At 40.0% G+C, this 26,138-nt stretch overlaps 2 protein-coding genes across 2 annotated transcripts; both read right to left on the reverse strand.

The window, feature by feature from the left end:
* Positions 1-4,736: 4,736 nt before the first annotated feature.
* LOC125315228 (disease resistance protein L6-like) lies at positions 4,737-8,694 on the reverse strand. The gene is made up of 4 exons (XM_048279670.1): positions 8,075-8,694; positions 6,491-7,598; positions 5,051-5,212; positions 4,737-4,817 (listed from the first exon to the last, which is right to left on the reverse strand). Exons 1-4 carry the CDS (start codon positions 8,692-8,694, stop codon positions 4,737-4,739), a joined length of 1,971 nt encoding a protein of 656 aa, XP_048135627.1.
* Positions 8,695-10,059: 1,365 nt separating this feature from the next.
* On the reverse strand, positions 10,060-15,421 carry LOC115757165 (disease resistance protein RUN1). The gene is made up of 4 exons (XM_030697282.2): positions 14,751-15,421; positions 13,215-14,310; positions 10,838-11,122; positions 10,060-10,728 (listed from the first exon to the last, which is right to left on the reverse strand). The coding sequence occupies exons 1-4, from the start codon at positions 15,416-15,418 to the stop codon at positions 10,129-10,131; spliced, it is 2,649 nt and encodes an 882-aa protein (XP_030553142.1). The 5' UTR covers positions 15,419-15,421; the 3' UTR covers positions 10,060-10,128.
* Positions 15,422-26,138: the final 10,717 nt, after the last annotated feature.

Raw genomic sequence — 26,138 nt, forward strand, 5'->3', positions numbered from 1 at the left:
AAGGAGACAACAGAAAAATAAGACTACGAGTACCGTGCTAGTATCTTTTAACTATTAAACTTCGAGCATTATAATCTAGTACAGAGCAGGTGAAGAAGTATTAAGTGAGAGATGAGCACTTCGGGCTTCCAGGCAGAGAAATGGAACAAAGGAGGCTCCCAGGTGGCGAGCGACCAACAATACGTTAGAATTAGGCGCACAATCACAACAAAAACTAAGAGTGAAGGCAAGAAAAATGAAAATCGAGACACAAGGTTTATCTTGGTTCATCTTAAATTAGGGTTACATTCAGCAGAGGATTCCATTGCAACTAACATTCCCACCTCTTGTTATAAGAGAAAGAGATTATATACAAGCTATTTAACAACTATTCGTGAATTCAAGTCCAAGCTAACAATAAAGTACGGGCCCAAAATATAAACCATGGTCCCGTGTCTTCCCATCGATAGGGAGTATGAACTATAACCCAAAATCAAAGGTGGTGCTTAATTTCACTTCTCGGAGAGGATTTCTTGGTGCGGTTAGTGTACGTGCTATATGTGTGTTTTGTTGGACGCACATGGCAACACGTTTGGAAATGAATTTCTGCTCCAGAAGTGTTTCTGGAGTAGAAATCCATTTGATAATGTAACTTCCGAAGTAGAAATCCGTTTAGTTATGCAATATTAAATTTCTACTTTTAAAGTTGCTTTTGATTCAATTCCGGACGTTAAAAAAAGTTACTTATCTTTTAGAAGTAGAAACCTCTCAAAATCAATATCTCTCTCACTTCGGCCTATTTTCATTTTCAACGCCTCTCTCTCCCATCCATGCCTCCACGATCGCCGCCCACCGCCGACCTTCGTCGACCGCCGCCAACACTACCAATCTCCCGAGTAAAAATTAAATAATAATTTTTTTATGTTTACAAAGTAATTAATATTTTAATAATAATTTTTTAAAAATAAATTTTAAAAAAATAAAAATGAAGTAAAAATTTTTCGGCCGACGACAATACTTTTACGTAGAGTTTTTTTTGTTAATAATCTTCCAAAATTAGAAATTTTCAACCATTACCAAACGAATTTTTCTGATTAGGAATCAATCTCTGGAGCAAAAGTAGAAAAATCAACTTATGCTTCTGAGGAGGAATAAAAAAATTCAACTTCTAACTAGAAGTTGATTTTTGAAACAAAAATATTGCCATGCGCACCCTAGAGCCCCTTCGCCGGGTGGCTCAAGTGGTCTGGACTGCATCCGTGGATTTGATGGTTGGTGTAAATGTTTGATGGGTTTGACTTCTGAAGGGCCTAAGGCAATGGGTTTGGGCACTTGCATAAATGGCTGAATTCGTACCCCCCCCCCTCTCTCTCTCTCTCATATTCGTCTATATGATATATATACCATTTTCCTTTCACGATTATCATATTCTTGTCAAGTTAACAGAAATGTACGCTAGACTTGTTGGCGAAAATGTAGGTGACAACTTCTAGGCAACTTTTTTTATATCGATCTTCAATTGTAGCCAACGCTAAAGAAAGTTCGATTTCGAGTACGAAAATGTGTGGCTGCGTCTCTCCCGCTTTATAAAGTCATGCGTAAATCGATCAATTTTATTTTATTTTGGTCTGCACATGAATCTAGTTCGAGATTTGAAGATAAAAGTGATTGCAAATTTATAAAATATGAACTTTTTTCAACGTGACCAGACCATAGGAATGAATGAACACACCCTAACAAAAACTTTTATTTTGCATTCAATCTTCCTTTTGGAAACCTTTTCATTGAGACTCTTGGCTGCAATTGACAGATTATTTGCTGGTACCAACGAAATTCGCTTTTTTACATGAAAAGAGTCTTCCGGTCACAGAATTGTGGATGGAAGTGGACATCAAAATTGCAATCTTGTTGACAAATTTGACTTTAAGTTTGTGCTTAACTTCACATACAGAGCCTGCACCTGCAGTCTTTCTACAAGCATTCTGAGATCCCGCCTGCACACGAGAAGAGTATTAACAACACGGAGCACATGATAAACGCCTTCCCATGATGTCTCATGACATAGCTCATTTCTGCCGACATATCCGTCCCGTTGGTGTTTGGGGACTTTCTCCGAGTTTCATGAAAAGCAGCTTGAATCTACACAGAAAGGAAAGATCAAATAATTATATCAATAGATAAAGACACTTAAGGGCGCGCATGACTACACTTCTCGAGTAGAATTTCTACTTTAAAAGTTGATTTTTAGAGTAGAAGTGTTGCCATGCGCGCCCTAAGCTTGTAGCATCATTCTCGAGACATGTTTTGCCACACAATCCATTTCAGATGTCTCTGATTAGTTCACAGTTGGACCGCAATGGACAGAGGCTTCATTAGCTGGCCGATGAAAAAGAAAACAACAGACTAGGGAGAAGAAAGCAACTAGGAAAATTTTCCTTGTTTGTGTTTGGGAACAGAACTGATGCCAATAAGATTAAGCCGAAAAGGGGAAGTGCCTATCCCACATAACAGAAAAGTTTACTTGTTACTTGGTTATTTTCGCTACGTGCGACTAGCAAAATCAGCAGTACAGGGTAGTTTGCGAGGAGGCGAATTTCATCTTCACAAATTCGAGGCTGCATTCATGAGAACTGATCTTATCAAATCGGAAACCTATCCGACAATGACAAAGGATATCATCGCGCTAATAAACCGATAGAAAATGGAGGAGATTGTCATCATGCATCCTTGTATATATCAATTTTCAGGTGAAAAATCCACAGCTCAAATAGTACAAGCACACAAGTCATTGTTTCGTAGTTATGGTGAGACTGGCAAAGTCCATACCTCCCTCTATGGAGCCTCGTCAAGTTCGGGAGTGATATCATTAGTACGCAAATGCATCGAAAAACTCTGCATCAGGATAACATACCGAAAAATTCAGCATTTGGTCATATTTCATTAGCAGAGAGGTAGAACCTAATGTGCATACAGAAAACAGATTCAATTGACAAAACTACATCAACAATCATTCAGGTATGTGATGTTTAGACCTGATCAAGTTTTTGGATCTTCAAAGCATCAAAACTCCTCGGGACACTCCAGTTGGCTCAGTTTCTCGCACTTACTGGGAATTGATGCTCGAGGGAACAAGAAGAAACTTTGACAGGGTTTCCGATCATGACAGAGAATTGAAAGGTGTTTGTTTTAAAGAAGATATCTACAATTAGTCCAATTTTCCGCACGTAAAAGCGCTCATGAAAGGAATTTAAAAAGTCCAGATGTTGCAAATTCAGTGAATCTCCAATTGAGCTAGGGATTTATCCCAATGATCGACAAGACCGGGCACTCAGTTTCTACGGCCTCCTAAGAGAACCGAATGCCGCCCATACAAAGGAGAATAAGCAGTCAAAAAATGAGTTGATCAGCAAATACCTTTTAATTGCTGCTTTGCCTAGTTTAGGCAGCACAAAATTTGAAGGGTCATGAGGAAGGCTCCCACATGTATTCAAGTAGATCGCTTCCATGAAAGAACAAGTTCTTCTAGGTGGATTAGGCAAGAAAAATCTGGCAACCTTGGACCTCGATAAGAAGCATTAAGATATTTTAAGCCGGAAGGAAGCTCCAGCGGCAACCGAAGATTGTGACAGCCCCGTAGGTTAAGGCATTGGAGAGAAGAAAGATTTCGGATGCTTTCTGGCAAGTCAGATATCAATGCTTCAGTGATTTCAAGAATCTCGAGCGAAGACAAGTCACCCATTTCCGTTGGAATTTCCCCAGACAAATGACGGCAGGAGTTCAGATGTAGCCTCTGCAATTTTTGCAACCTTCCAATATCACTGGGTAGCTTTTCAATCGAAGATTCACTAATGTCCAAAGATTGCAAATTCTGTAAATCCCCAATCGAGCTAGGGATTTCTCTCAGTGATTTACAATCACGAGCACTTAGTCTCTCCAACTTCCTCAGAGAACCAATCGACATAGGAATCTCCGTAATACCAGTAGAATTTAAAATAAGTACTTTTAGTTCTTCTAATTCCCCCACTTCTCCTGGTAGCTTCTTGAGACAGCCACAGCCACTCAAGTCCAAGGAAACGAGGTTTTTGACTTTGCCAAGAGAAGGGGGGACTTGCTTCAATCTGTAACAGTCTCTCAAGATTATCACTAAGTCTGGCAAAGCTGAGAGATTAGGCGTTTTTAACCTTTCAATATCACTGGGTAGCTTTTCAATCGAAGATTCACTAATGTCCAAATGTCGCAAATTCTGTAAATCCCCAATCGAGCTAGGGATTTCTCTCAGTGATTTACAATCACGAGCACTTAGTTTCTCCAACTTCCTCAAAGAACCAATCGACATAGGAATCTCCGTAATACCAGTAGAATTTAAAATAAGTTCTTTTAGTTCTTCTAACTCCCCCACTTCTCTTGGTAGCTTCTTGAGACAGCCACAGCCACTCAAGTCCAAGGAAGCAAGGCTCTTGACTTTGCCAATAGAGATGTGGACTTCCTCCAATCTTTCACAATCACGAGCACTTAGTTTCTCCAACTTCCTCAAAGAACCAATCGACATAGGAATCTCCGTAATACCAGTAGAATTTAAAATAAGTTCTTTTAGTTCTTCTAACTCCCCCACTTCTCCCGGTAGCTTCTTGAGACAGCCACATCCACTCAAGTCCAAGGAAGCAAGGCTCTTGACTTTGCGAATAGAGATGTCGACTTCCTCCAATCTTCCACAATTTTTGAAGATGAGAATTTCCAAATCTGTGAAAGCTGATAGATCAGGTGTGCATCTCAAAGAATCGAAATATTCGAGCTGGAGAACTTTCAGCCGCTTTGCCACCTATACAGAGGAGAATAAACTGTCAAAAAAATGAGTTCATCAACAAAACAAAGCAAACAAAAAATCACAGAGGATATCTTTTTCCAATCTTACAGTGATTGAGCTCCATCCTTTCCAATCATCTGTGATGTAGCTGTGTGACAAATGCAGGACCACTAACTTCGGTAGATGCAAATTGGTTGCCGAATAAAACGGACTGTATTCCATGCAAATCGCCCGAAGCCATCTTACTTCAGAAAATAATTCGTTTACGTCTCCGCTTGATGTCTCATCCCTCAATCGGAGGAGCCTTAGCTTTTTAATTTGCCCATTTGTGTATGTCTGGAGATGGTTAGCCGACCCATAATTCGCATAATATGAAAATGGATCGTCACAGAATTCGTCGCAACAAAATGCCTCGGTCATTGTAGTTCCCTGTACAATCAAAGCAAATAAAAAGAAAAAAACTAAGTGTTTGGATTGACTTTTAAACTTTCTCAGATTTTGCGTTTTGAAAATTATTGGACTCGCAAGATTTGTCGTCTTTCTAACCTCGGCACGTAAGTGTTAACACGTAAACACACAATTTAATTTAAATTTTCTTTTGGTATGATCTTTTAAAATTTGAACAGTATTTTAGCTTTGGGCATGAAATAAGGAAAAAATGCTTCTTGCTCTAAAAAATCTGAGTGAAACGCACCTCAATGCTTTACCTCTTGCTTCTTAAAAATTTTGTAGCGCATGCATTTTCACTTTTATTCGGGCAAAATACATGGAACCTATTAAAACATACAAATGCTGGCGATATCTTTTCGCAAACTCACTCTGTCATCCGAAAGTTTCTGGAGAGATATACTTATTTGTTTTTACCAACGACAAAAAAGGTTGAAGGTACATATGTCAGTTTGCATAACAAATCTTCATTTATTTGATTTAAGGTTAGTACCATGAAAAATCTCAAACCGATACACCTGTGACAATTTACCTAAAAATAGTCCACAGAAAATCTCAAATTGACACACATATGATAAATTTACTATCTATTAGTTTTCGTTTGATTTTACCATCAAATTGCTAAGTTGCATGATACGTAACAGTTAACGGGTGTACTAGTTTGAAGTTTGTACCTTACGTTTATCATAGGCGTATCGCTTTGTGTTTTTTTTTTTTTGTGATATTAACCCAATCTGACATTAAATAACGTAGGGTAAATTTGTCATGGTTATACTAGTTTGAGTTTTTGGTGATCAATATATTAGTTTGGGGATAAATTTATCACGTGTGTACCAATTTGGGGGTGTTCATACTATTAACCCTTGGATTTATGATATTTATACTTCATCTCTATTTATTACTATAGTCCTTCATATTATCAATATTTTCAACTAGATATGAAAATTACGTGCTTTCAATAAGTGGGATCTTATTGTAAAATAATAATTAAAAGATGTTAAATTGATTGTAAAATTATTATTTGCAGATGTGATGTTATATCAATGAATTTCAACGAAATAACATAACCTTTTTCTCATTAGAATATTTATAATCCAAACGGGCTATCACGTTTAATCTACGGACATGAATCCATGTTTAAATAGATTTTTTTTTCTAAGAAGCAGGAGCATCCATTCCGTGCTAAGATTAGAATTGATCAAATCAAACTTGATGAAAATATGAGGGAGTGGGAAAGAAAAAATAGTTCAATATGTTTACCTTTTCTCCCGTCAGTCCTCTGAAGGCTTCCTCGTCGACCCATAGTTTGCTGTATTTCCAGGGCAGCATTCCACAGTGAATAATGTCCCATCCAAGATTTCTTAGTTGATCATGCATTGTTAATTTACCATCATCTTCAATTTTTATTAAGCCTCTTAGCTTCAACTGTTCAATTCCATGGCTTGCATAAGACCCACGGCTGTCCCCCATGTACATGGCCAATTTGCCCTCTTTAAACATAGAGAAACAAGTAATATCGAGAAAATTTTCCTTGTCTCTATCTTCTAATACATCATAAGCTATCTCCAATATGCTTTGGACTACACCAAGTGGCACATTCCTTAATCGATTCAACCCTTTTGTCCTTAATCGATTCAACACTTCTGTCCACACCATTAATTCCCTTCCATACAAGCATGACCCTATAATCTCAAGAAGCAAAGGAATCCCACCCATGCATGATACGATCTCCTGAGATATGTCCGCAAGGTCACTCGAAGGATGGTCCGTGTGAAATGTATGTCTACTAAATAAAATCAAAGAATTCATTTTATCGAGTACTTTCATCTCCCACATGATGTATGGGTCATAAAGAACATGTTTGTATGTAGTTGTAACAATTATTATACTCCCTGAAGCAAACGAGTTACACTCTCCAGCCAAAGCATCTACCTGATCTTTGTGATCTATATCATCCAAAAGAATGAGAACCTTTAACCCCGATAATCTAGATTTGATGAGATTAGCTCCCGCACTAACTGTAGACACTGGAATTTCTTCGTGTAGTATCTCAGATATCAGTCGACTCTGTAGATACTCAATATTATGGCGCTTGGTAGTTTCTCGAATATCGGGAAGGAAGCTGGTATAATCAAATTTATTCCAGAGTTGATTGTAGATGCACTTGGCAAAAGTTGTCTTGCCTATCCCACCCATGCCATAGATTTCAATCATTTTAGCATGGCCGGAAGGAATGTCTATCGACTCCATAATCTCCTCCAGATCACCATCAAGTCCAACTAGTTCCTTCGGAACAGATAGAGGAGAATCTTTCCGTAACTTTCTTAGCACAGTTTTGACCACCAGTTCTCCCAATTCTCCCTCGTGCCTGTCAAGCAACAAAAACAATGAGAGACTATGAACCTAGACATGGTCCATGCTAATCTGATCCTTATCAACTGAGCCAATCTTCGTTGGCAATAGGAGGTTGGTTTTATTTGGTAGCGTTCAAGCCCGGGAAGACTAAGCATTGGAATCCTTTGTAGGCATATTGATTATTGGTTGATACTACTGGCTAGAAGGGTTGTCGTTCTTTGTTTTTTGCTCTATGCCGGAGACAACTGTAAAATCCTTTGGCACTATGGGAAACTTTAGGCTTAGTTGTTGTTGGTTTAGTTTTCAGGGGACATATTGAGGAACACTCGTGTTTGTTGTCTTGGGCATTATGGTTGCTCATTGGAATATTTTGGGGGTCTTCTGTGAGCTTATAGTGGAAGTGGTTGATCCAGATTTCATCGGTTTTGCATGAATTAAAAAAAAAATTACTTATGTAAAAACAAAAGTTCACGGGGGGAAGTAACGCACCCGATAGCATATTCCTCATATTTCAAGCGACACACTTCTTCAAGTGCTTGTCGCCCTTCTTGGATATCCTTCTCATCCCCAACACTTCCTATTAGATGCCACCCATCCGATGGGCGCACGTTGTAAAAAATGGGCAACACTCTGTGTGACTCGCTTTTATAGCGGTCCATGATATGAATGAGCTGGCGGAGGTACCATTTGCTTGAAGCATAATTTTCAGAGATGATGGGGATTGAAATCTCAGACCTTGTGATGGCATCGAGATGACGCGAATCAAACTCCTCGCCGATTGGGATGCTGTTATGGTTGAACACACAAATTCCTGCGGCGACCAGTTTACGGTAGAGGTGGTCGGTGAATTCCTTTCGAGTATCCGAGCCATCAAAGCTCAAGAATACTTCATATCGATCGCTACCTTCTCCGGCGGGTGTCGGATGGAAGGACGAAGGAGAGGATTCTCCGGCGGGTGTCGGATGGAAGGACGAAGGAGAGGATGCACCCTCACTGGTCTCTTTTTCTGCGCTCTTTTTCTTCTTCATGAAACGAATGAATACAAGCACGGAGAGAAGAATCGGCACAGCAAGCACCGCAAAGGAACGACCCGAAACGAAACGGCGCATCCCTTTGTTTGCCTTGCTCCGACTTTGCCCTTTCTCCGTGGAAGTCTGATAGGCAAAAATGAAGAGAGGATGCCCTTCTGCCCGCACAAAAAGATCAAAGATAAACAAAGGTCAATAAAGGTTGGCTGGAGAGCATATGCTTTTTGGGTGGACAGCATATGCCTTCTGACAGATTCTGGATTTATTGAATATCAATAATCAACACCAGATGATGGCAGAGATAAGAACTCATCGAATCCCTTTTGGACCCTTTTTCTTTAGTCTAAAGTGATTTGATTGAATCAAAATAAACTCAAACACTAAAGTCCAGGCTAGGGTCATCTACCCAATAAAAATGAAGTACACTTGATCCGTGGGAATTTTTTTCTTTTTTCTTTTCCTTTTTTTTTTTTTGTCGAATAAAGATTTGCATACTCATTAGGTAAAAGTCTAAGTGGACCCGATACATCCTTCAAAGCATAGCAATTCTAAAAGACAGATGGGGGGATAAGTAACCTAATCGGAAGCGGTGAGCTTTGACGACTTAATCCGTAACCTTATTACATTCTCTCCCGCAATGGGCCATCTTCAGATTTCAAAATAGCTTGGCACAAGTTTAGGCTTCAGTGATAACCGCGTGTGCTTGCCAACTGACTTGATTTGTACCTTCACCGATTGTTCACACCGAATCGGTTTGGTCACGAACAAGGACCTAAAGCTTGATCCACGGGATTTACGGACCCAGTCCTCTACACTGTCTGTTTTTCTTGTTCATTGATCTTCCGTGTGGTGGGTGAGAATGTGAGATAAGAGTGATCCGTGTGCATGTGTGGGAGATGAGAGATTAGCGGTAGATTGGATTAGATGCATGAGATTAGGACGAGATAGAGATGATCCTATTTCAACTAAGATTCTTCATCTTGACCAACTTTGATCAAATCTTCGATTGCTTCGAGTGTGAATCTTGATTAACCCTAGTCAATTTTGGTTAATTTTTGTCAAATTTGATCAACGTAGGTCAACCTTGGTCAAGCCAGGTCAAAGTGGCGCCAACTGGGACCCCTCTTGGTAAAAGCCAGACGTGATCTTGATTGACATTAAGTTTTGAATTTAAATTGGTTTTTCTTCTGCAACAAGCGTCGCTCTGTTTTGCCTGGCTCAGACTTTGCCCTTTGTCCATGGAAGTCTGATAGGCAAAAATCAAGAGAGATGCTTTCCTGCTGCACAAAAAAGTGAGATTATCGCAAAACACCAATATATGAATTTCTCGACATAATTAGATCAGAGATGATGGTACACACTAATGAACACCCCTGTTTTGCACTCAAAAGTCTTCCAAATAAAACTTCGGCCGTCTTCTTGGAAAGCTCTTTGGCTGCAATTGACAGATCATTTAACAAATGAGTTGAGGCACCACAAAGTTTCAAGGTTCTCGAGGGAAACTATGATATGTGTTCAAGTAGATCGCTTCCATGAAATATCAAGTTCTTCCAGGTGGTCTAGGCGGGAAAGCTGTGGCAAGTTGGGACCCCGACAAGAGAGTGACAGATGTGTTAAGCCAGAAGGAAGCTCTGGCACCAACCGAAGCTCCATACTGCCTCCTTGTCCAAGACGTTGGAGAGAAGAAAGATTACATATGCTTTCTGGTAGATCGGATATTGCACACTCACGAATGTCTAGATGCTGCAACTTCTGTAAATTCCCAACTGAGCTAGGGATTTTTCTCAATGACTCACAATTACAAGCACTGAGTTTCTCTAGCTTCCGCAGAGAACCGATTGACATAGGAATCTCTATAATACCGGAGGAATCTAAAACAAGTTCTTTGAGCTCTTCTAATTCGCCCACTTCTCTTGGTAGCACCTTGAGATGGCTACAGCGACTCAAGTCCAAAGAAACGAGGCTCCTGACTTCGCCAATACAAGGGTTGACTTGAACCAGTTCGTAACAACCTTTTAAGATGAGAATCTCCAACTTTGGGAAGGCTGAGAGATCAGGAGTACATCTCAATTTCCAGCAATGTGAAAGATCAAGAACTTTCAGCTGCTTTGCCTCCTATACAAAAGGAGAACGAACTGTTAAAAAAAAAAAAAAAAAAAGGACTTGATGAAAAAATAAAACAAAACAGATAAAAATCCCAGAGGATGTCTTTTTCCCATCTTACCGTGATTGAACACCATCCACTCCAATCATTTGTGATCCCACTGCTTGACAAATTTAGCACCACTAATCTCGATAGATCCAAATTAGTTACCGAAAGAAACGAGTTGGGGACATTCCACCGAAACCATCTTAGTCCAGAAAACACTTTGTTAAAGTCTCCACTTAAAGCCCCACGCGACAAGTGAAGGAACCTTAACTTTGGTAACTTTTCAAAGTGTTGCTTTGTGTATTTCTGGTCATCGAACCAATGGTGGCCGAGAGAAATTGCCTGGATCATTTCAGTTCCCTGTATATCAAATCAATCAAATAAGTGTCCAAAATGATTTTTAACTTCCTATTTTTTGCTTATTTAAATCTTGAACTCCTATGATTGGTCAACTATCTACTCTCGGTGGGTAAACTCCCATTTGGTTGTTTGATAATTGTTTGAAATTAAATGATACATTAAATCTTGACATGAAAATACAAAAGAATTACCTCCTGATTAACAAATCTAAGGCAAACGCACCTCAATGTTTTACCTTTAGCTTTTTGAAAGAATTTGTTTGATAGTGCCCCCCTTGTTAAGTAGATAAGGAAGCACCCGGTTTTCAATTCATTGACAATTCTTGTAAAGTGTCTAATCGTTGTCTTGAAAACTGAAACTTCACCTGTAAACTATGTGCTTAACTTGAGGCAATATGAAAGATTAGAGTGCTTAAGAGCTACATGGCGAAAACAGTCCGTATATTAATTCAAAATTAATTCGATTAAGTATGAACTTAATTTTGAAGTGATTTTGGTGAGGAGATTAAAAGAGAAATCGCTCCCAAACAACTGTCAAAGGATGTATGTGGCAAGTAATGCTGGAGACAATTGATGCATGTGGAAGTTATACGCAGATGGCCTTGGAATTGAAGGCCCCTTTCGATTGCGGTTTCCTACATGGATTTCTTGATAAGAAAAAGATTAAGAAGTCTTAGTTGATAAATTATAACCATCTGTCGAAAGAACATGATTTGCCTATCCATATGTGCATAATCAAGAGAGATTAGTATACTATACTCATAGTAATTTGTCAAAAGTTTCCACGCGATGCACATATATTTTACAAAAGTCACGTATAGTAGTAGGATATGATAAAATAGATAAAATCATAAATTAAATAGTCAAGAAAATTGGAAATTATTCCCATAAATATTCCAAAATCAAATTGAAATCATCTGACCATTTTTTATATTTTTTCCTAAACTAATTAGCATCTTTCAACATTTATCTTTGCTCCAGCAGATTTGACTTTTATTCATTTTCAAACACTCATATGGTGTGCTCTTTTTGATAATGTTGAGAATAGTTATTGACTTAAACAAATAGTGTGATATCGAATCATGTAAATGAACTAGGGTTAACACTGAATAATGAAATGACACGAACATTGACAATTCAAGTAAAAGATAAACTTAGTTTGAAAAGTCTGTTCATGGTTAAATTGGTATACGACAAATAATAAGGTATCAAATATAATAATAAGCAAAAAATATATAAAATATAAAACAACTTGGAGAGGAAAGAAATGTTTATTAAGAAAAGTGAAAACCAAAAGACAACGGCAATGCAAGAAAGAAAGAAAGAAATGCACTCTTTATCATAACACACCTAACCTAATTCATGAGATGAACAAGTTCAACGTAATAAAACCTTAAAAAATAGTCCGATTATCCTATTATTAATAAGATTTTTCTATCGTATCTTGTTAAGAGGAAAGAAGAATGAGAAGAGATAGATAAACTAGTAGAGGAGCAGGTATCTACGAAATCAAAATTGAGAAAAAAAAAACATATCAAAAATTGTTTTCCTAAGTCATAGGAGCTCTTCCCGACCAAAAAAGAAAAAAAAAATCATAGGAGCACTTACACCAAAAAAAAAAAAAAAAAGGAAATGTAATAGGAGCACCACAATACTTTCCGCCGTACTAGAAAGCAAGCACACTTGATAAGCGTGAGATTTTTTATTTTTTTTTCAATGTCACTGTTTTGCATAATTTTAGTTATTATAATTAGCACGCATTATCCATCTATTATTGCAGTCTTTAAAGTTATCATTTTTATCAAGCGGATATGAAAGTTACATGATTTTAGTAAACGAGCTTTTCGTGTGGAATCATAGCTAAAGATCTTAAAATAATTGTAGATTAAACTTTCGACATATGTAACCTATGTCAATGAATTTGAATTTCAACTAAATAATGTAACTTCTTAATCGCTGGAGTACTTATAATTTTTAGATTTTTTCCTCAAAGGTAGGAGCATCTGTTTATACTACTTACAAAAATTGAATAGTCATGCTAAATGTACAAAAATATGAGGGAGATTTAAAGAAAAGGGAGTGCCATATGTTACCTTTTCTTCGTTTAGTACATCGTAGGTTTCCTCAAACTCCCATAGTCTGCTACGTTTCTCGGGCGATGGTTCTTCGCGAACAATGCTCCTACCAAGATCTCGTAGTTGATCATGCATTCTTAACTCACCATCATCTCCAATTTTTATTAAGCACCTCAGTACCAACTCATGAATTCCTCCTCTTGGATAGAAGCCACAGATGTCCCACATGTACATGACGAGTTCCTTCTTTTCGCCAATAAAAAAACAAGCAATATCTAGGAAAATCTCTTTATGTCCATCTTCTAATGCATCATAGCTTATCCTCAATCTCTCTTTGACATCTTTATATGGTTTCTCTTCCAATTTCCTCAACAATTCTTCCCATATGCCTATTGGTTTTTTATACAAGTATGAACCAATAACCACGAGAGCCAAAGGAAGCCCGCCCATGGTGGCTACAATATCACGAGATATACCCACAAGGTCACTCGAACGATAGTCCATACGAAATGCGTGTGCATTAAACAAAACCAAAGAATTCTCCTCATCTATTTCACTCATTTCATGCTCGTAGTCTACACGGAATTTAGCTTGATCAAGAACAGTTTTATTTCTAGTTGTAACAATTATAATACTTCCCGAAGCAAACCAGTTACGTTCTCCAGCCAACGCATCTAGCTGAGCGTCATCATCTATATCATCCAAGAGAATGAGAACCTTTTTTCCCGATAACCTAGATTTGATGATATTAGTGCCCACATCAACTGTAGACACTGGAATATTCTCGTGTAGTATCTCATATATTAGCCGACTCTGTAGATACTCAATCTTTTGGAGATGGGCAGTTTCTCGAACATCTGGAATGTAGCTGACATGATCAAATTTATTCGAGAGTTGATTGTAGATGCACTTGGCAAGAGTTGTCTTGCCTATCCCGCCCATGCCAGAGATTCCAATCATTCTAGTATGGCCGGAAGGAATGTCTATCCGTTTCATAATCTCCTTCAGATGACCATCAAGTCCAACTAGTTCCTTCGGAACAAGTAGAGAAAAATCTTCCCGTAACTCTCTTTGAACAGTTTCGACCACCAGTTCTACCAATTCTCCCTCGTGCCTGTCAAGCAACAAAAACAATGAGAGACTATGAACCTAGACATGGTCCATGCTAATCTGATCCTTATCAACTGAGCCAATCCCCGCTGGCAACAGGATGTTGGTTTTATTTGGTGGTCTTCGAACGATTAAGCATTGCAATCATTTCTAGGCATTTTTTTTCAAGTGATTGATAGTATTGGCCGGAGGGGTTGTCTCTTCTTTGTTTTTTGCTCTGTAGGGGAGAATTGTAAAATTCTTGGGCAATAAAGGATACTAGGTTTTAGTAGTTGCTGATTTAGTTTCTGGGAACATATTGGGGAGTACCATGGTGGTTCAATGGGATTTTGGGGAATTTTTTTTTTTTTTTTTTTTGCGAGCATATCATCCATGTTTCATCGCTTTTGCATGAATAGGAAAACTTACTTATTCAAGAAAAAGAAATAGGTGGAAGAGAAGTACCCGTTAGCAACTTCATCGGATTTCCATCCATGTAAGTCACTCACGTCTTTAAGTGCTTGTTGCCCTTCATTGATATCTTTCTCATCGAAACGATGCATACGCGAACGGAAGGCGTCCCCGAAACTTCCCCCCAGATGCCGCACGTCCGATGGATCCACTTTGTAAAAAATGGGCAGAACTGTTTGTGACTTGCTCTTCTTGCAACCCATTATATGAACAAGCTCGCGGAGGCACCATTTGCTCGAAGCATAACGTTGGGAGATGATGGGGATAGAAATCTTGGAACATTGGATGGCATTGAGAAGCACGGGACTAAATTCCTCGCCCTTTCTGATGCTGTCACAGTCCCTGAACACGCAAATTCCTGCGATATTCAGTCTTTGGTAAAGGTGATCGGTGAATTCCTTTCGGGTATCTTTGCCATTAAAGCTCAAGAACACGTCATATCGGCCGCCACCTCCTTCGGTGGGTTTCGGAGAGCAGGGTGAAGGAGAGGATGCTCCCTCAGTGCTCTCTTTTTTTTCTGCAACGAGCATGGCTCTGTTTGCCTGGCTCAGACTCTGCCCTTTCTCCATGGAAGTCTGATAGGCAAAAATGAAGAGAAGGATGGCTTCCTGCTGCGCACAGAGGCCAAGATAAACAAATGTAAACAGTTGGTGGGAGAGCATATGCTTTCTGGGTGGAGAGCATATGCTTTCTGAACGATTCCAAATACTAATCTAATATTAAAAAAATAAAAAATAAAATCCTCCTCTCCCACGCCACACCCACCGCTCCCCTCGCCCCACAAAGACCAAAACCCTAGCCGCCGCTAACATTTCCCGACTCTCTCTCTCTCCCTCCGCCTCATCCTTTTCTTGCTTTCCTCTCATTTGAAAGCTTTTCTCCTCCGATTTAATCTAGATCTGAAAATTTTTCTCTCTTATTTTTAGAAAACTTATGTCCTGATCTAGTTTAGATTTGAAATTTATTGCGTGTATATTTTCGAAATTTCACCGTCCTCTGGTTTTATCGGTGAATATATCTAGTTTAGAACGATAATAGAGAAATTTTGTGAAGGTTTTGCTCGTATCAATTACATACTCGTTCAACTTTTTTACTCTATTCGGTGATGGTGTTGGAGATGCAAAACCTAAACGCACATCGCCAAAAGACAAAGTCGTAGCAACAATGAAATTTTCGATATGTGCTCACTATCGAATGTTGACACCTAAATTTTGATTTTCCATTTCTACACAAAAAATGAGAACCAGTTTAGTTCTCGTCAAAAATCGTTAAATTAGTTTTCATGCATATGCACATTTATTTTATATCAGTCATGCGTTGCATTTTTTAATTGGACCAATAGTGGATGGACTCGAGCGGATAGTTTTGAGCTTAATTAAGATGAGCTCGTGGTGATATAAATTCGACCAAGCTGATGGCTAAAAATTACATTGTGCTTGATTCGGAAATTAAGTAGCAAAATATTTTGAATTGCTTGCACATGTGAAAAGGGAGGAATTTGCGACATCCACCTAAGCGTCTTGCAGATTGTGAAAAGAAAATTTGGAAAAAATAAAAGAATGAGGGAAAGACTATAAAAGATGATATCCTACGATGCCACATTGGAAGATGAGACGTTATTGTAATTTGGCATGATTGTGGGCGAGATTTGATTAACGAAGAAGAATATTTGACTGAAAGGCAAGGATATAAATAAACAAATCAAAAAATATTTGGTTGGAGTGAAGGGGATTCTCAAGAGAGATATGCATGAGTAGAAAATATAATATCTTCTAAGACAATCGTCTCGAAAGGATTGATACATGATTCTCTGGCATATTCACACAAATGAAAAAAGAAAGAAGCAAAAGTGAATCTCGCTTGATTGGGAGGGAATAAAACGTATATTTCTTTTCCTTGTGCGAGATTAGATATCCTGGCCTATACAAAGAAGAGCAATGTCAGAGAAAAAAAAAATTTCTTCACGCACAACCCAAAAAAGAGAGAGAGATACACGAGAGAAAGAATAGTCGTTTGTCCTTATTTCAGCCATTGATAAACTGAAAGACAAGTAACTGATGCACCGAAGGACCAATTGCTACACTAGAGACCAAGCTGCTACACCAATTGACCGAGATACTCACACTTGCTGTCCCGACGTGGCCGCTGGTTCTGCTTTGCTCGTGTAAAGCCCTGTTTTGTTCGCTGCCCAAGGGAATTTCGGTTGCTATTTGAGGCGTTTGCAGTCTCTCTTTGAGATCTTTTCACCCTATTTTGAGTGCAGGATTTTGTTCGTCGTTTTGAACCATTTTACTGTGGTTTTAGCGCAAATTCAATGCTGTCCTAAGAGCTTCGTGTGCGCTTCTTAGGCTGAAAGTCGGGCTTATTACTCCATCCGCATATCAAGCAAACCTTGGAGTTTTAATTTGACAACCTTGTCAAATTAGGTAACGAATACCTTAAACCCATTATATTTAGAATTCGTTATCGATGTGAATTTAAATTTCAGATTTCATTATGCTCTTAGTGGATGATGATTACTTCTACGTTTAGCATGTTTATTTTTTGCATCTTGTTTGCTATTATATGTTCCTTCTTCTTTTTTTTTATAAAGTTTGAACTTTAGTAAACAATATTGCCCATAACACATGCTCCCTAATTGTGCCTTGTCCCTCGGAAAACGTACATTAAAGGCAACATATGACTTCGATCTCGAAGTACGATCGTGCCCGTACGTGTGAATTAGATATCAAATCCTCGATCTCGAGGAGCGGATTGCTAATTCCTAAATAGAATTTCAAGGTTTGCCCTATGTATATAGGGACAATGGTAATTCTATAATATATTCACTTGCTAACCCTAATCTCGGGGGATGTTGTGAATAAAAATTGGAATTTCGGATTTAAAAGTGTTTAATGGGCAATATTGTTTATTTTTGTTCAAATTTCATTATTTTCATGGTTTAAATAAATTCCTAAAAAATTAAAAAAAAAAAGATGTTGCATTTTTCTTAGGTTAAATCATGTTCTCTCATACATTTGCATGAAAATAACATCTAATAAAAATTAGGACTTTGAGAAATCAATTTCTTAAATTAAATTGAATGTTATTTCACTTTAGGTAGTCTTTCAACTTAATTTTTTCATAAATCCGAAAATACACAAAATATATCAAAAAATATCATTCACATTGCATAGCATTTTAGTTTAGTTTGCATTATTATATTTTCCTTGTCATGCATATTTGCCACGTCATTATGCCATATCACGCATTTTTGCCATGTCATTACGTCTCACATGTCATATAGGTAGATTGCATTAGCTTTGCATTTAATAAAAGAAAACCCCAAAAAAAAATTAATTCAAATCATCAAATTAAGGATTTTTCATGAAAATCTGGTACCGAAAGGGCATTAATTGAATAGTTAATGTAACCAAGTCCCCGAATCTATTTAATCTCTGGTCCGTATGAAATAAAGTGTTTTCTCCCGAATACTTTATTTAGGTTTCTAATCTACCTACCATAAAAGATTAGTGGCAGCTCAAATTTAAAATCTTGGCGTGTAATTGAACCTAAGTTGCGATTCGGTAGGACTTGGGAGAGTACAAATTAGGTTTGTTAATCTAATTAACCTAATAATCCGTTAACCCGAAAAAGCCAATTTTTAGGTCGCGACAGCTTGGCGACTCTTTTGGAGAATGAACTAGTGGACTTAGGCCTAGGTGATTTTCATGATTATTCTCCTTGATTGACGATTTGAATTGGTCATTGTTTATTTTTTCCTTTGGTGTTGATTTTTATATTGTTTTTCTACTAATTTAACCTTTATTTTTTACGGTATATAGTTATGTCATGTTGCAGTTTAATATCTTGGGTAACATAATGTGATTCTCGGGAAATTTGGACTATGTAATTTGCCCAAATTCAATAAAAAGGAAGAAATTGAATTTTAGTCGGTGCAAATTTTTGGATCGCAAGGACATAAGTGACGATTTTTGGACGTTTCCCTCGATTCGTCGTTCGATTTCGATTGGGTCTCGAAATCGTGGTCACCGCAATTTAGGATTTTAATTCTTCGCACCTACACCTTTTCCCGGACCAAACCTAACCCGTGAAAATCCAAATTTTATTCCCAATCGGTTGAGCCAAAAATCCAATCAGTCCCGATTTATCAAAAGACCGTTTCGCCCTTGGATATTATACGTATAAAGACGAAATTGTTTAAATTTGAAGTAACCCGTGGGCCCCACTACCAGTCAAACTTGGTCGGCCTCGGTCAAACCCCACGTGACTCTCTCTCCTCCCCTTCTCTCTCTCTTTCTCCCGTTGCCCCCTCTCTCCTCTGTTTCGTGCGACACCCCCCTCCCCACCGAACACTCACTTCCTCTTCCTCCGGCCTCTTCGTGCGACGCCACCTCACCACCTTCGACCACCACCTTCAACCGCACCTCGCTGCCACCACCAACCCCTCCGACGCCGTCGCCCGACGGCCGTGAAAGCCGCCGCGGAAGCCCCCCCCTGTTTCGGCGCCCCCGAAGCCGAGACTTCCAGCTCTTCTTACGGTCGTTCAAGACACCATCAAAGCCAACCACCACCTCAACAACGTCCACCAGCCTCCTCACCACCATCCCGACCCAACCTCTCCGCCCATTCCCCCGCCGATCCGCCGTGAACAGCCCCCGACGCCGTTGTCCCCTGTTTTTGCGTCGCCCGGCCACCACGGCTGTTTCGGCCTCCTCCGCCGTGAGCCACCACATGCCGACCACTCCAAGCGACGGCCTTCGACCCCTCGCCATCCCCCAAGGCTGCCGGAGACCAGCCGCCGCCCGGAGAGCCCCGGAACTACCTCGGCCAGCCTCTCCTGTTTCGCCCATTTTTCCCTTGTTTTGTGGGCGGTTTTGGACGATCATTTGTTCGCCGCCTCCACCAGCTGGTCCCGAAGGTCGTCTTCAACCTGTAGATGAGTCCCCAGCCTTCCCTGGCCTCGCATCGATCCGTGATGTTGAATTTCCCTCAATTTAGCCCAAGTTTCCCTGTTTTTACCTCTGCCGATTCTGTTTTTCAGCCTCCGTCGCTCATCGGACCTCCGGTCACCGAGCTGCTACCGTTTGCAGCGATTTCATCACCGAACTCATCACTATTTCAGCCGTGAACAATGTCGCCGGAACATTGCCACCGGTGAACAGTATTTCCGGCGTGAATAGTGATTTTCGGCCCCCGCCTCGAAAATCATGGCCGACCCAACCTCGACCACCGTTTTTGGTGAGTTGACCCTAATCCTTGATTAGGGTACTAATTGCGCGTAGGATTAGTTAGCTAGTCGATAGGGCGTTTAGGTAGATTTGATTATGGTTGGATTAGTTAGAAACCCGATTTAGGGTAAATGGCCATAATCGGTTAAATTAGAATTGTTTGTGGTTAATTGATGTTAGACGAATTTGATTGTATGTTGTGATTTGATCGCGAACGAGCGATAAGTTAAGGACGAGCGATTGATTGGCGATTATCAATCAAATTGGCTAATTAATGACTTTGGCATGAAATTGAGCCTTTATGTGGCCTAATCGAATTGGTTTATTCGTGCTGAATTGATGACTTTGTTGGGGCGGATCGCCGTGTTGAAATGTTGATTTGAGTACCATGAATGTTTGTTGAGTGAATTGGCATTCGTTTGGGAATTAATTGTCCCGTGTGTCTTTGCAGTGTCTATTTGGTAGTCCGCATATGCATATGACCGTGTGCAAGATCAAAGACATATTTTAGCATGAAAATGGCCTTGGGCCGAGTCTTTGAGCACGTTTGTGTGAGCATCCGACCTAAATCAAAGAGAATAAATTGATTGATGTGTTGGGTGTGCTGTATGGTCATATGAACGAACGATGATGGGTTTTCCTGGCAAGTTCGTCTTGTACACATAGTACACACCGTACCATTTTTATGGAACCACACGACTTGCCGGAAGCACGATAATTCATGCCATGTATAGTACGTATGGTTTTAAGAGATTATCGGATGCCGGTCGCAGCTTGTGAAGGATCGAAGCCCCGTATAGGGATGCCTACTTGCCGTGCCGTGCAAGGTGCTCTGGATACACCGCTTGTAGTAGCCATTGCCGAGAGGGAAAAGGAACGTAGCCCGGTCCCGCCGAAAGAGTGCGGGATCGCATTAATTGTGAGAGTCGATCACGCCGATTGCATGGATCCTCATCATTGTGACGCCAAGGGCGCGATCATCGTTAATAAATGGACTTGTGTGGTGTCCAGTGCATACTTGTGAGTGTGATGCTTTGTTCGGTTGGTTGTCCGATGTGATTGTTGAGTTGAGTCAAGCATTGCATTATGTGTGGTCGAAGGCTGGTAAGTATGCATGTGGATGATTATTGCCATGTAATATAATTGCTGGATATATGTTTATATCGCGATTTAATAATCCTCGTGTTTAGGATGTTATAAGCGAATCGTTGTCCTAACCGAGCTTAGGCTTGATTCACTGAGATTTATATCTCACCCCGTTGTGGGAACCACTTTCGGGTCCCAAGTGATGAAGCTTTGCGAATACCAAGGCCAAGTTATGAGGGTAGTCTTTTAGAGTAGATGAGAAGTTAACCTTATTGACCCGGTAACCTTTTGAGGTCTTAGTGAGCCGCCCCGAAATATGGGGTTGTGTATATTTCTGTAGCTCCGTAGGGTTAAGACTCATATGTTGTCCGGTAACCGTATATGTTACTTTTGACTATTTGCCTTGGTACGTATCTCCCGCTAGACTATCCCTGTTTGATTATATGTTGTTTGGGAGTAAACCGTTTCCGCATGCGTATATAGTTGTTAGGTCGATAACGCTCCTGGGACGTTATCCTTCGTGACCTCGTGGCGATTTGGTAGGAATGTCGCGGGCTCGAGAGTCGAGGCATGACACATAAACTCTTGTGCATGAATTTGTATTTAGTTTCACTACACCATTTTCAAAACCTTAGTAAAATTTTAGGATGGTATCAAGATTGGGAATGTCCCTGGCCTTGATCTCGAGGAATGGGTGACCCCATCTTCGATCCCGAGCTTTGGTACGGAGGTGTTGACACCCGAATTTTTAGTCAGTTTTCCTTTAGTTTTATTTTCCAAAATTCATTAAAAATTCACAAAAAAATTAAAAAATTATAAAATCAACATTGGAAGCCTTGGCCAAGCTTAAGGAACCAATTTGGAACAAAAAATAATTTTTCATATTTTTCGCATTTTTTTTAATATTTTCGGAAAATAGGAAAATATTAGAAAATGCATAAAAAATACCTTTCGAGGTCGCAAAAATACAGAAAAATGTTCAATATTTTTTTTTTAATTCCCTTTTAATATTGACCTCAAGAAAAATCAAAAATTGAGTTCAATTTTAGGTGTTCCTTCACAATGCCTAAGGTTGAATTTGCATAAAAAATACCAATTGAGTCTGTTTATTTGCAAATTTTACACATTTGGAATCTAGACATTCAATTGTGGTCCCTTTGAACTTCAATTTGATCAATTTCACCCTCAATTGCGCCAATTGCACGAATTAGGCCAAATCCCCAAATTATTTGCAATTTAGTCCCTCAATTGGCCAATTTTCGAAATTACTTTTAATTGAGGGACTATCTTGATAAAATTGGACTGTACCTTTATGTTTTCATACATTTCAAATCAATTGGCATAGGTTTCATAGTCCAATTTGGTCGAATTGACACTCAATTGAACATTTCCCTAATTTGGGCAAATTGAAAAACTTGGGGTTTTTGTGCAAATTGATAAGAAATTTTGGGCAAAAACACATTTCTAGATAATATCCAGGCCCTAGAATCCAATTTTGAAGTTTAATTGCAAAAATTCCCAGCCAATTTTGTTTAATTTTGAAAATTGAATGAAATTCACTGTCTGAACCGGTTCAGACCGGGTCGATCGCCGGTCGGACCGGGTGAACCGGTCCAGAACGTTGTCGTCGTCCCCAACAGATTTGTGCATTTTGCAGGTTTGAACAATGGATTTCAACGGCCAAATTGGGGTTCAATTCGTGCCTAATTGAGCTAATTGGTTGAGGGCTTTTATTCTTCAGGTTGAGGAGCGTCAATCCTCACCGACGGCGAAGCCAATGCTCGCCGGAGACGGCCGGAATCGATAGTCAAAGGCGCCGGCGTCCGAAAAGTCAACGTTTCTCAAACCGTGACGAATTCATGCTTGTTTGAGTTCGATTAAGGGTCTAACGGACGTTGACGGAATCACAACCGATTCCGTCACCGTCCGGCGACCAAAACGCGTGAGATTACCACGTGCGAAGCATCACCGACTCAAGCTCAAATGCGCGCGCGATTTCAAAAACCAATATATAAGGCTGAAGAGGATTCTAGAAGAAAGGAGGAGGCTCATTACTTTCGCAAGATACACAGAAAGCTAGAGAGAGAAAGAGAAAGGGAGAGAGAGCTCATCCTCTCGCCCGTGCGATCGAGGATTTGAGCTTGAACTGTGAGCACCTTGCCGGAGCAATCTAGGGAGATTCAAGGCCAGCCGCCACTTCCGGAAGCTTGCCCGAGGATCGGAGAAGCGATCGCCACCAGCCTCGCCGCTCGAAACCGCCTAGATCGGTGAGTCGAGCTTTCAATTGCACTGCTGCACGATCATGGCATCTCTTTGTTCAGTGCACGATTTCTTCAATTAATGTAGGCGTTTTCATCCCCGTGCATCTCTAACTTCAATCGCATCCTTCTTATGCATTGATTACGCGTGAAAACCCCGAGTCGAGCCTTCAATACTTCGCGACCTGGTCGGACTTCGGCCAAAGCGAATCCAACGGCTACGGGTTCAATTCGAACCCGAGGTAAGTCTTCCGAACTCATTCCGAGTGTGCCTGAAGTTTTAATTAGATAGTTATGCTCTGTGTGATGAGATTGTATCCCGAGATGTCGAACCCGTGATAGCTTGATTTTTAGTGATTCTATGGATGAAATTGCATGATTTTTAAGTATGTGGATCTGGATGTTCTCGCGAGTCGAATGGAGTTAGTTTCGTAAGATTTCGTCAAGGTTTCACCGTCCGATGAGCTTGGGAAGCTCTCGGCCGTCCGTGTTGCGTCGTCGCAACAAGGAAGACGATGTCGACGTGTCGAGGTCAACGAGTCAAAGGTCCAGGTGTCATTCCCCCATTGGTCCGGTTAGAGTCCGAGTTGGCATGGCCGTTGGCGCGGTTAATCCGACTCGGCTTTGATCCGACGGTCGAAATAATTAGGTTAGTTTGATTTTAGACCGTTAGATTAGAATTTTCGAATTTTAGATAATCGGTTTATATGTTAGAAAACAAAAATTTTGAAAAGCGACGCCGTTTAGGTTAAGTAGTGTGCGACGACGTTTAAGGCATGATCATATGCGTCGTCGTTTAGTAGTATAAGCGAGTCAACGGCTCGGATCGAGCCTCAGATTCCAATCGTGACCGTTCATTGTGCTGAAGAGTGCGGCGTCGTTTTAGTCATAGGAGAGTGGACGGTCCAGATCGGATCTGAAGTCAATCCCGGCCGTCCGTCTAGTTAATGAACACGGCGTCGTTTTGATCTCGAGTAAGATAGACGGCCGAGATTAAATCTGCAAGAAATCATGACCGCCCGTCCGTTTAACGGGCATACGTCGTCGTTTTTGTAGGCGAGGTCGATACGTCGCCGTTTCATTTAGTATGTGTTCGACGGCTGAGATGAATCTTAAGGATGATCTTGGCCGTCCGTTTATTTTCGATATATTCGGATATTCAGAAATTAATTTTAGAAAATCAAAAAATAAATAGATAATAGCAAATGCGGTGCCGTTTTTGTGTTGAGCGGGTATTCTGTGAGCGGTCGGACCGGGTTGACCGGCCGTTGACCGGGTTGACCCGGTCCGGTTCTTTAATAAAAAATAATAAAAAAAAAAAAGAAATTTCCAAAAATCCAAAAAAATTGTAAAAATACTTAGAAAATTCATAAAAATTCCCCGATTTTCATAAAAAAATTTCTAAAAATTTCTAGATCGATTCGGGACTCATAAAGTCTGGATCGAAAATTATTGAGACTTCGAGGGTCGATTAATTTCGATCCGGAAAATTTCCAATATTTTTGAAAAATAAATAAAAATTCCAAAAAAAATAGAAAAAATTAGAAAAATTCAAGAAAATCACAAAAAAATGAGAAATGGCCACATTCAATCGGCCAAATCGAAATTTTGTGATTTTCGGGTCCCGAACCCCAAAAAAATGACCATTCTACCCTTCCGGGCCATTCGCCCCAAATTTTTACCCAAATCACCCCGACACCCAAATTTGATTTTTGTATGGGCCGATAGGGCCATTTTAGACATATCGAACCTTGATTGATTGATTTGATTGATTGCGATTATTTTGATTGCGCATTAATTTTTCTGATTGTGATTGATTAGGATAGAAAATTCCCATCTGCGTGAAAAACTTAGAATTGTTAGGGCCTACCTCACCCGATATTACATCTGCATGAAATCTTAGGTTAGAAAAACAATCAACATCGGTAACCGAAAGGGCGTCAAATTTGAAACTTGGCGTAACCAAGTCCCCGGACCCAAAATCTCTGGTTTTCGCGGAACCGAACGGTTTCTCCCGACCGCTCGGTAAGGTTTTCCGATCGTACCTTCCAATAAATCGATCGGTGGCGACTCCAAATTGCATGTACACCTCGCACATGCCACCCGACCACACAAGGTCAATTTCGATATTTGATAAATTTTACCCGACATCGCGATTCGAGTAATGGATCTTGGGAGAGACCCGCGATCCTTAAAAAATACCCCGCCGACAACCGGGGTTAAAAAAAATTAAGGGATCGGCTCGTTAGCCCTTATTCCGCCCGGAAAAATTTCCGGAGGGTCGCGACAGACTGGCGACTCCACTGGGGAACATTAAGAGGATTTAAGCCGATAAAAATGTTGAGTGTTTTCTAACCCTGTTTTCTGCAGATGCTCTTGAAGGTGAGGTACTTCAATAACAAAAAGTGTTAAATGTTGATGCAGATGGGAGTTATAAGGGGTGGCGTCTTTGCTAACCATTCTTGATGCAGATATGGAGTTTTGGATTGTTTGTTTATTTATGCAAATTTTGAAGCGGTGTTTTGAATATAAATTGTGGTGCATGTCTTGCATATTTTGAGGATCACGACATCGCACACACAAGCGCCTAAACCCGAGCCGCGAAATCACCATTTAGGTCGCCATAGATAGGGATCGGTATGCGAAGCTCTTGTGTTTGATTGCACTTGGGTTGACCATATTTGATCCCGCTCGCTATGCAAGATTGATGGTCCTACCCACTTGTTGTTTGATTGCGCTTGTGGGCGGCCCATCGATTTGTATAGCGGGAGCCTTTTTAGGTCCATACCCGAGCCTTTTTGATTTCT

This window comes from Rhodamnia argentea, chromosome 5, assembly GCF_020921035.1.
Source record: "Rhodamnia argentea isolate NSW1041297 chromosome 5, ASM2092103v1, whole genome shotgun sequence".
Taxonomy (NCBI): Eukaryota; Viridiplantae; Streptophyta; class Magnoliopsida; order Myrtales; family Myrtaceae; genus Rhodamnia; species Rhodamnia argentea.